At 43.4% G+C, this 10,827-nt stretch overlaps 1 protein-coding gene across 3 annotated transcripts; it reads right to left on the bottom strand.

Moving 5' to 3' along the window:
- Nucleotides 1-381: 381 nt before the first annotated feature.
- On the bottom strand, nt 382-9,120 carry LOC105007809 (leucine-rich repeat-containing protein 3B). 3 transcript variants are annotated; one of them, XM_010866867.3, is made up of 2 exons: nt 8,624-9,120; nt 382-2,173 (listed from the first exon to the last, which is right to left on the bottom strand). In XM_010866867.3, exon 2 carries the CDS (start codon nt 2,124-2,126, stop codon nt 1,272-1,274), a length of 855 nt encoding a protein of 284 aa, XP_010865169.2. In that variant the 5' UTR covers nt 2,127-2,173; nt 8,624-9,120; the 3' UTR covers nt 382-1,271. The 3 variants fall into 3 exon arrangements, with proteins under 3 accessions (XP_010865169.2, XP_019906474.2, XP_019906475.2); XM_020050915.2 differs by having other exon boundaries at nt 8,754-9,120; XM_020050916.2 differs by lacking the exon at nt 8,624-9,120 and adding an exon at nt 3,746-4,467.
- Between the last annotated feature and the right edge of the window lie 1,707 nt (nt 9,121-10,827).

Genomic DNA, 10,827 nt, shown 5'->3' with positions numbered 1-10,827 from the left:
TAACCCCATTGAAAACCTCTGGAATTTGATCAAGAGGAAGATGGATGGTCACAAGCCATCAAACAAAGCCAACTACTTGAATGTTTTGTGCCAGGAGTGGCATAAAATCACCCAACAGTAATGTGACAGACTGGTGGAGAGCATGCCAAGACACATGAAAGCTGTGATAAAAAAAACAGGGTTATTCCACCAAATATTGATTTATGAAAAGTAAAGTTTGACTTTCAGGTGCTTAAAACGTTTGCACAGTATGGCATATGTCTGTCTCCAGAAAGTAAAACCAAGATATGTGTGTGTCAGGATTTAGTGCAGTCAGTCCCTAGAGCAAATGTGTGATTCTAAAAGACATACCCGGCAGAGTTCAAAGGAATTCAGTTTAATGGAATTTGAGGTTTGAAAGAAATAAAAAAAAAAATACATCCAAAAGTACTATATATCACAAGTTGTTAGACCTTGTGATATTAATGCTATTTATATTTCTTATTTACAATGTAAAATAAAAAGGTGATATATTCAAACAGGCTTGCATGACTTTTACTTTACTGTTCAGTACAAAACAGCCAAAATAAAAAAAGAAGTTAATAACTCACTTTTTATTATTTCAGGTAAAACAATTGAGGGTTACATAGGTTCTCATCCAGAAAATAAAGATCCAACATTCAATGGCTGTAGCTGGAGGAACATAGTTGGTTATAATGACAGCAAAAGTACAGCATTGTCACTAATTTGGGCATTTCTCATGACAACCTGCATTCCTGAATATGTAATAAAACAGTGCCCTGGGAGGCAGTCAAATGTGGAATAGTTATGCATTTGATAATGTTTCAACAAAGTTTTGATAGAACTACAGAATGTCTTATGAAGGGACTGATTTCACCAATGCAATTAAAATATTAAGTTAAACATATTTCTTTCTTGCAATGATTACCTACATTAATAGGAAGAATTATTAGTGTGATATGACTGGCAATGGAGATATTGAAATTATGTACAGTAGTATTCCGGTCGATTTCCAATTTTGGGCTTCCTTTTTTTATCCTTCTGAGGCATTTGGGTCCTACTTCCTTCATCTCTACCTGACCTGGGGAAACGCACGTGAAAGTACTTTCAAGCGCTACAGCTGCATTCCTACTAGCCCTCCCTACCACAACTGAAAAGTGCCCAACGAACAAATTCTCCAAGTACTAAAATCAAGTTAAATCCAACATGCCTCCAGCACATGAACGCACCTGACAGAATGCATTTGAGCCCATGCCTGGCGCTCCCCGACATCACACCACAGTGCTGAGTATTGATGTCTCTACTGGCCCGCCCTGTTTGCTGGGCAGGGACTTGAGGTACTCCAAGTGTCTCCGAGTGTCCTCCTGGTTGTGCCGGACATAGTATACAAGGTAGGAGATGACCATGGCGAACCAGCCAAACATGGTCACCAGCATTGCCACGTCCGTGGTCCTCTTGACCCCGCCGCACAGGTCCAGGTCAGCCGCCACCATGACGAAGGGCACTCCCATGTCTATGCCGGCATCCTTGGGCTCCGAGGTGTGGCACACCACGCCGGCTAGCGAGGCCGGGTCAAGGTCCAGCCGGGGCATCGACACCTGCAAGCGGCAGTCGCAGTGCCAGGGGTTGTGGGTGAGGTTGGCCTGGGCCCTCAGACCGCCCAGGACCTCCGGCTCTAGTGTGGTCAGCCTGTTGGAGGACAGGTCCAGGCTCCTCAGAGAGCGCGCCAGACCCCGGAAGGCACCGGGCTCCATGTGAGTCAGTTCGTTGTGCGAGAGGTCCAGCTCGCTGAGCAAACCAAGCCCAGCGAAAGCGTCACTGGGGATGGTGACTAGGAGGTTGCCGTCCAGGTAAAGTCGACGGGTGTCGTTGGGCAGGTCGCGCGGGACCTCCGCCAGGTGCATGTTGCTGCAGCGCACCGTCCGCCCGCCGTCGGCCGCCTCGGAGCAGTAGCAGCTCTCAGAGCATCCAGCGGTCTCCCGGCGGAGGCCCGTAGCAGTGGAGGTCAGCGTCAGACTATGCAGCAGCAGGCATGCCACTGCGAAGCGGCCCATCGGCCATTCTGCCGGCAAGGGCATGGTGGGGTACAGGCATACCCTCCTGGAGGAACCCGGCCCTTGGACCATCAGCCAAGACAACCCTGCATAGGTCACAGCTTCACCGGCCAGTCGCCCTGGGAGACAAGGGGGCGGGGGGGTGGCGTCAGAGTGAAAATACAAGACAAAAGGCAACGCAGACAACAAGCAATTACAAATGACATGCTAATATCAGTGGGGCAAAAGCGATCTGTTGTTGAGCAACCCTAATAGCATTACAAGTGTCCATGGTTATATTTATACCGCTGGGCTAATTGTATTGAACTGGCATTTGTGTCTTTACGAACAGATGATGACCAAACGCAGCTGCGGTGCAGGGGAACGAGATGAAGATCAGCTAAGTGGTAAGTGGTCATCCATGCATACAGATTACAGATGAGGTTTTTCCTTCCTGTGCTGTGATGGAGGGTGGATGTCTTGTAAATCCTGTTGATTGGCATGTCCCACATCAGTTGCCTGGGAGTTACTTGGCATTACCATAATCCTGCTCTGATTAAGTGCTACTGGGGAGATTGATGCTCAGTGTAATTTCGGAAGCAGGTTTTACAGATGGGGAAAAAACCCTCAGTTTTGCTTTCATGAAGACAGACAATATTTCAGAAACCCTGGGTATGAGAAAGGTGCTTAAAATGAATTATGTTTAATATTATCCACAGATAAATATTTCTGTCTGGATGTAGGATGTGTGTCTGTTTGTAAGCCAGGTCTGTTTGGATGCAGGATGTACAGTAGGCAACAAAACATGTTTTTGGAAGTGTGATATATAAATGTCTATTTGGATGTAGGATTTGTAACTTGTTTCTATTGTGATGTAGTGTATGTAGATCATATATATTTGGATGTAGGATGTGTGAGTGATTTCTGTTTGGATGTAGGATATGTGTGTTTGGGTGTAGATCAAAGGCTATGTCTTTTTTTATGTAGAATGTTTCTGTTTGAATATAGATTGAAGGGTACGCCCATTGTAATGTAGGCTATATAGGTTGTGACAGTTCTTCAATTTGAGGTGCAGTGGCAGGTAATCTGTGAAGCGTTTAGTGTAAGTAAATTTCAGGTCAGTCAATGTACTGTTTCTAAGCCTGTCATTACAGAGTTGCCACTGTTCACTCTGACCTGACTCAGGTTACAGAGTCACTGTCTGAGACTGGCTGAGCCTCAATAAACCTTACAGTCCACTATCCCCTTACTAATCCTTTCTAAAGGCCACTTGGAATCTACTCCACCGCCGACAACAAACCTCAGAGAAAGTGTTTGGTGGGATTGGGCTGGATGGCTCACTGTTTCAACACGACACAACTGTGGCGTAAAGGTCAAATAACTTCAATATAACTTCAACAATAGTTGTTTCAAAAATTCACGCTTCAGCGTTCACAATGGGTGCAAGAAGTCCAAACACTAACAGATTTGAAATTTGACCATTTTAGCCTCACTCAACCATCCTGTCAAGCAGTCAATGTACATGCAAAAACACAGGAATTGAAAAGTGGTTCTCATTTGTTGGGGGATCCATTATGTTAATTTATCAAATTACTATTGGTCCCCTAAAATGGGGGGAAAGGGGTTCAATTCATAAAAAGGGCTGTAATTCATGCAGCTCATGATGAATGGATGCAAATACTCTCAAAATAAAGCTGACAGTCTGCACTAACCTCTTCATCTTTGTTTTATTTATAGTCCATTGTCCTGGATGTACCGAGCCAAAACAACAGTGTCACTGGGTTGCTGTTCACATGCTAATATACTGCACCGTATACTGCTGGTAGGGGAAGTTTCTCAGAAGCAAGATAAATCCCCCAAAACTGTCTTCGCACTTGTGTGCCATTCCATAGACACACACGTCCATAAACGCACACATCCATAGACATTATATAAACATATACATTATATGTACGTTGAAGTCCCTCCCACACTGTCTGCTGGGCTTTCCTGATTGATTGTATGCCTGTTGCAGGAGGCTGGTGGGCAGAGCTGGGAGGGTTGTCAGCTGCCGTGGTTCACTGGGGAAGGCTTGGACTGCGACTATAAAAGGGAGGCCATATTAGCTGCCTCTCTTCCTTTTGCCCGACTGGCAGATTGACTTCCACCACCCTTTTGTCTTGTTATTTGCACTATGCACCCGGGTGGAAAAACGGAAACCACATGTAAATGGAGTGTTACTTTTAAGTAGCTGAATGACAAACAGCTGCAGAGCTCACATTCTGTTGATGGCCAATTAGCAGTATATATGGGTCAGCTGTAAAAGAGGTCTGAGAATTAACACTTTGATATTTCAGTTTTTAAAGCAACATGAAGCAACTGATGGAGATCCAAATAGGCCAAATTGTCAATGCACTAATTGCAGGTGCATCTGTGACAAAAAACACAAATTATTCAGTTTTAAGTTACAATGTGATTTTCTGGATTTTTTAGATTCCGTCTCTCACAGTTGAAGAGTACCTATGATAAAAATTACAGACCTCTACATGCCTTGTAAGTAGGAAAACCTGCAGAATCAAAATACTTGTTGTATCAAATACTTGTTCAGTGTATCAAATACTTGTTCTCCCAACTGTAGATGTGGATAGAAGAACACTTAACAGTTTACTTGCTCGATGCCCCAAAAGCACAGCCTCAACCCAGTCTTGAACCAGTCTTAACAAAGGATGCCATCAGCTCACAATCTCGGCTGACAACTGTTAAACCTGGTGGGGGATCCGTAAAGGTATGGGCTGCCATCTAGTGGGAGTCATTGGGTCTGATGATTGCTTTGAGTGATCGTATAACAGCGAAGGAATTTGAGGCCATTTTACAGCAAACAGTGTTCCCTGATGTTCAAATTCCTCCTGAAGAATGAGGCATTATCCTACTACATACAGTTCAGGACATGTTATGGCAGCATTCCAAGACAGACTAGAACTGTTCTGAAGACAAAAGGTGGCCCTTCTTATTTGATCCTTGAAAATAGTATATTGTTACGTGTTTCCTTTATTTTGTCCACCTCCTGTATATCCTGCTGAAAGTCTCTCACTTACTGTCACTTTCTTTCCCAAATGTGTTTTTGTTATTTCACTGTGGGGTACTGTATGTACAGTGATTGCAAAACCTATATTTAACGGATTATGAATGAAGTCCATAACACAACAAAATGTGTGGAACAGTTCTGAATACGCTCCGAAGGCATTGCATATGTATATATAAAAAAGAGCTATTACCTATAACGTGAACTTCCCTTTTAAAATAAACGTTCACTTATCTGAGTCAAAGAAATCATAACTGATATGAAATATATCAGTAACTGGCATCTTTATATCCAGCATGGCTCCCATCCCATCAGATCTTCCTGTTGAATAAAAACTAAATGCATTGGGACCGTACTCCGGCTGTCTGGTCTGATTCTGGGAACGAGCCGTATCTGAGCACCCAGACTCCACTTAGGCGGACTTACAAATTGCATGATCTCACAGTGGTTCTTAAGAGTCACATTACGCAGGCAGCTTGGGTCAATAAGAAGGATTGCGTCTCGCACACAGTCTCGACAGAGCCGGGCTGAGGGATGGCTAAGTGTCTCGCAGGCCTTACCGGACCATATAACAACGGCATTAGTGGTCCCTGTCACCATGACACAGTATGTGTGCCTGTCCAAGTAGATCGGAAGATGTCTGGTTTACCGGGGAATAGGATGAAGGCGTAAAGAGCAAAGCAGGGTACAATCTAATACAGAACACGACCAGGGGCCAAAATGTACTGTAGCATCATTAACCTGACAATTCTAAAATGATGATTAATTTCATGGAGTGTCAGGATCCACTGTAGTATCTACTTTAGGGCAGGGGCTCCCTAACTTATGTCAATCTCCCACGCACGATGGAGTATGCGCTGGAACATTTAAACATGGAAGAGCCTATTGTTGCATTAATAGCCCAATATAATATGATAGCGTGTTCAACAAAATAAATAAACCAAAACCACATAGTGGCTTTATTACAATCAATCTTGACAAGTAACTATGTGTGATTACAAAATGTCAGAACCAGATTTTTAGTCCTTGATGAAAATAAATGTTATTGGGATTGAATGCATTTGAGCGGCATATCAAACTGGTGTAATGTTGTAGGTCACACATGCAAGTACAATAACATGTGCCAGGGAATATTTGTCACACAAAATCAGATTATTTAAAATGTGGGAAGTATAAAAATGTAGCTTAATGTCAGAAGGCTATTCTTATTTTTCACAACAAATGGAAAGAAGCTGTTCAAACAATTAACCAAACAACACTTAAGCCTAATTACAATCCACCCAAACGGTACTTTGTTTACACGGTAAGTCAAACGACTGTCTCCGGGCTACTGTGAAATTGTAGATCTTGTTACCAACTAGCTGCCGTGCTTTCTTCTGCGCCATGTTCATGCTCCCTGGGCCCCATGGGAACATGGGGGAGGGAGCACAGGGCCCTGGGGACACAGGGTTTAGGGACAAAGAGGGTTTAGGGCTACATATGGTGGAGAGAACATACGGTGGACCCTAAAATGTAGCTAGTTCTTCTAGCCATGGAAAGCGACTCTTCCTCCGGATTTCCTATGCTGTTATCAGCTTGTGAATCGTTGTGGGGATGGTCAGGGTATCGTGTTACTTAAACGTGTCTGCTGCTTTGAGAATCTAAAAAAAAAAGTGGACAAGACTTTTAGTAGGCTACATGATAAAAATAGATCTGATTTTGTCTAATTTTATTCTGCAACCAAACAGGTTTTTGAAACCTTTTTTATACATATTCCTTTAAAGGAAGTGATTAGATCCACTGAATGTGACAGTCACACACTGTGTATAAAGGTGTGCAGAAATGTCAAAACTTCTTTCTTTTTACTCATCTGGTTTCGAAGGGCGCAGCTCAGCTTCTGAAACTCATAGAGACGAACCCCAGATATTCCCGTGGGCATTAGCTGCATCTTGATTTTGTTTCTGAAAGAATCCAGGAGGGTCTGTAGGTTGGGAAGCCTCGCTGAAGTGTCTCCCACTACTGTGTGTCTCTCATTCTTTATTCTGTTACATCAGTATTTTCCTCACGACTTGATGTAGGCCAGCAGGATTCAATAGCAGTATTGAAGCTCTGCCATGCCACCAAAGCAAGTCAATGTGCTGGTTGCCCAACTTTCTACCTCAGTTATGAGTCCAGCAATAAGGCACTGACATGCCTTTGTATAAATTGTAAAAGCACAAAAGCAAACCCATCCTTTGGCAGTGGTACACAGTGTGTGCTTCACCGTCTGGCTTCAAGAACAATATTTGAGTTGGAATGTATCCTTCCAGCAAATGATACAGGAGAACCTCTAATTATCGAGCCGATGGCGGGGGTCCTCGTGGTGATCTTCCATTGATTCCTCCCTCCTCCCCGGCGCAGTGATGGATATTCTCTAGTCATTGCTTTGACATTCACACAGTTAACCTTTGTGCAGCAGAGCTTTCATGCCATAGAAGAAACCTGCCCTCATATGGCTCGCCGCTGCGAGGAAGGCGCTCATATAGACAGAAAACTCATTTTCCACACGGACAAGACCTAGAATTAATATTGTAGGGATTCTGGGGGGGAAGCACAGGGACTGAAAAAAATATTTTCTTGGGTTTTATGCAATTATGGGACCCAAAAGCGTATAAGTTGCTTTCTCTAAAAACTGTCTGATTTATAATTCCTTTCAGCAGGATTGTAGGACATAACACAAAAGCCTAAGCAGACACAGTTGGTAATAAAAAATTAACTAACAGTCAATCTATGGGAGCTTGAAGGGATAGTTTGTAATTTGGGCAATAAGGCCCTTTACTGTATGTATCCTTACAGTCAAAATGAATTTGTGGATACAATGTTTCTGCATGTTGTTTGAACTAATTATATGCATATTTGCTAACTAGCATTAGCACAATGTCTGAAAGTCCTTGGGAAGAACTCTGACTTTCAGTTATTGCACTAGGACTAGTTAACATTGCCTCACAAACCTAACCTTTAATTTTCTAGACACTGGAAACGTATCCATACAAATAGAATCCTCAAGTTGGAAGTTCTTATAAAGTGCCTCCTTGTTACTAACTACCCTTTCAATAAATCAAGTATTGATCAGGCAAATATTAATAAACAAAACACTCCTACGCCCTTGTTTGAAAGTACAATTGATTGATATCTGAGTTATCTTTAACTGCACAGCATTCACACTTAGACTGAAGTGATGCATCCAGCAAAGTGACATATATCAACAAAGCAGACGGCCAGAACATACACAGTTAGCATAGTAGGCTAGTGATCAACTGTCCTGCATTGGGATATTTTAAGGACACTCGACATTAGGCTATAGATAAACATCTGTCAGGGTCGTTTTGTAAGCCACATTTACAATCTGGACAAAAATGAAAAAGTCCCAGTCCCTTATAATTTAGGATTCAATATTTATAAATGCACGTCATGTTACTCCTCCAATTAAACTTTGCCTTCTAGAGAAAACCTCTTTCCGTTTTATAGTCGGTTGTAAACATATAGCTGGCATGCATAGTAACGGTCTTACCACTTCAGATGTTGTCGGGGAGAGAACAGTACAGCATGCTTCACAGAACAACATCCGTGTGGCAGCTGGCTACCTCGCGCAGCGCACCCAGAAATACGCGTCACAGCCCCAGAGACCGGAGCTCGCCTACCATTCAATTTCGGTGGTCGTCGCCCCTGGTCGCCGCTCTCCACACGCAAAGCAACTAGTTGTTGGAAGTATTGCGCACACGACCGTCGAGGGACACCGTGCAATTGGCCAGTTACCAAAGCGTAGCCTAGACTGTAAAACTGTAATACGAGCCGTCATACGAAGGCTACTGGAGCGTCGAAGCATATGATGTCCTCACCACACACGCATCACCTGCTGCTACAGTAGTCTATGTAAGCGCGCTGCTGCTCTACTGTGCGTTTTGCCTCGCGCTTGATTCCTTGTCGCGACTTTTTTGGAGGAGGGAACCTTTCCATGATTAATGGCATACGTAGCAACGAGGGAATGATTGTGTCCAAAGGGTGTTAAGCTAAAAGCAATTTCTGGAGTTCTACAGAATGTCATTTTCCTTACAATTAACAGGAAAAAATATAGCCTCTGGTCCCCCTGGAAGTGCTGGCTGACTAAGCATGGGAAAAAATCTGCTGTGTAACTGCAAATTAGGAAAATTGACCTGCTATATCTTAACCCTCGCCTGGCCAACCCTACTCTGGACAAAAACTAGCAGTTTGAGTTGGCATGCAAACTGAAACCTTTCTAACCAAGACATTTCAGAACATTGGTGGCATGCCTATGTTTTCTGACTTTGGAATATTAATCATCTAAATTGTTGTGTTTACATTAGACACAGAGTATAAGGGGTGAAATGGGAGTTTTACATGGGAGTATTTGGTGGGAAATACAGCAATTATCCCACAGTTCTCAGCCCACATTTTACCACAAATCACCATCATTTACAGTAATCTATTCTGCTGCATATTCATTAATGTAGGCTACCAAAGTAGTGTTAAAATTAGGCTGTAAATGTGGCACACGACTTATTTTGTTGGTTCACACAATGTCTCTCTATCTTGTTACTCATGATCTGTTCTCCAACAGAGAGCACCCTACTGATTATTTTATATGGTTCAAATAGTAGGAAACTCCTAACTGTACAATAATGGATAATGTGATTAATAAGTTGAGTGTAAAAAGAGAGATGTATGAAAAAGAGAATACTCACTGGTACCTGGTGGCGTCTCTTTGAAATATACCGTAGCTTTGCTGTACTGTTAAGAGATAAAAGTGAAGAGATAGAAATGTGAATAAAAAATGTAAGGACAGTGGTGAAAGTTAGCCACTGAGGTGAATTAAATAGTGGGGTGAAACGTAAGTCCCCTCTCATTAGTTTAAGGAAAAGCCAGGAAAGCTAGCGCACAGACAGACACGGAAGAACAATTCCAAACCTCTGAAACTCAGATGGTCTGGCCAGTTACATAGCCCGAGGCTGATTCGAACCCCAAATTCCCAATGATGTAGATAAATGCGAGCCTGTCACTTTCAGGGGCCCTCGGAAATGCAATGCGTCAACGCCCCTCTCTTCCAGATGAGAAATACTCACTGATGACTCTAATCCCCTGTTCCACATCACTCCATCACTCCTCTTTCCCATTGCCTCCGAATAGGAGAAACAACGGGCAGCCCTAACTCTCGCCACCTCTGTGTCCTTCAGACTCATCTCGTTCCCAGACACTTTTGCCCTGCGCACAACAGCCTGGTGCCGAGGTGACCATAACACCGTGAGGGCACTTTGAGAGTTCTGGTCTACGTTTGCCACCACAGTCGGAGCATTCATGTTCAGCGGTCAAACGATCCCTCCCGTCTGCACTTGAACTGAATAATTTGTGGCATTTCAGGGCTACAAAATTTGCAGAAACGTCAGGCAGTTCCAGACGAGAGGCCCGGGAACATCTGGAATGCAGCCATAATTCAAATGTGTTACACTGCATGGATTTAGGCACAAATGTGCTCTGACTGGTATTTCACACAACCTACATGCGTCTGAGAAGGGAGGGACTCTTCTTCAAAAACCAGTGGAACGAAGGGCGTCTGCTTCCTCACTGCATCCACCATGCCGGTCAGTCTGCACTGACTGGGCAATGCCCTGATCCAGTTCTTCGTCCCGACATCCATATGTTACATTTACACCGAATGCCACCCCCGAAAAAAACAAAAACTCATTTGAGTTTCCTGGA

This window comes from Esox lucius, chromosome 11 (assembly GCF_011004845.1).
Source record: "Esox lucius isolate fEsoLuc1 chromosome 11, fEsoLuc1.pri, whole genome shotgun sequence".
Taxonomy (NCBI): Eukaryota; Metazoa; Chordata; class Actinopteri; order Esociformes; family Esocidae; genus Esox; species Esox lucius.
The sequence above is the reverse complement of the archived record's forward strand: the minus strand, read 5'-3'. Positions and strand labels throughout refer to the sequence as shown.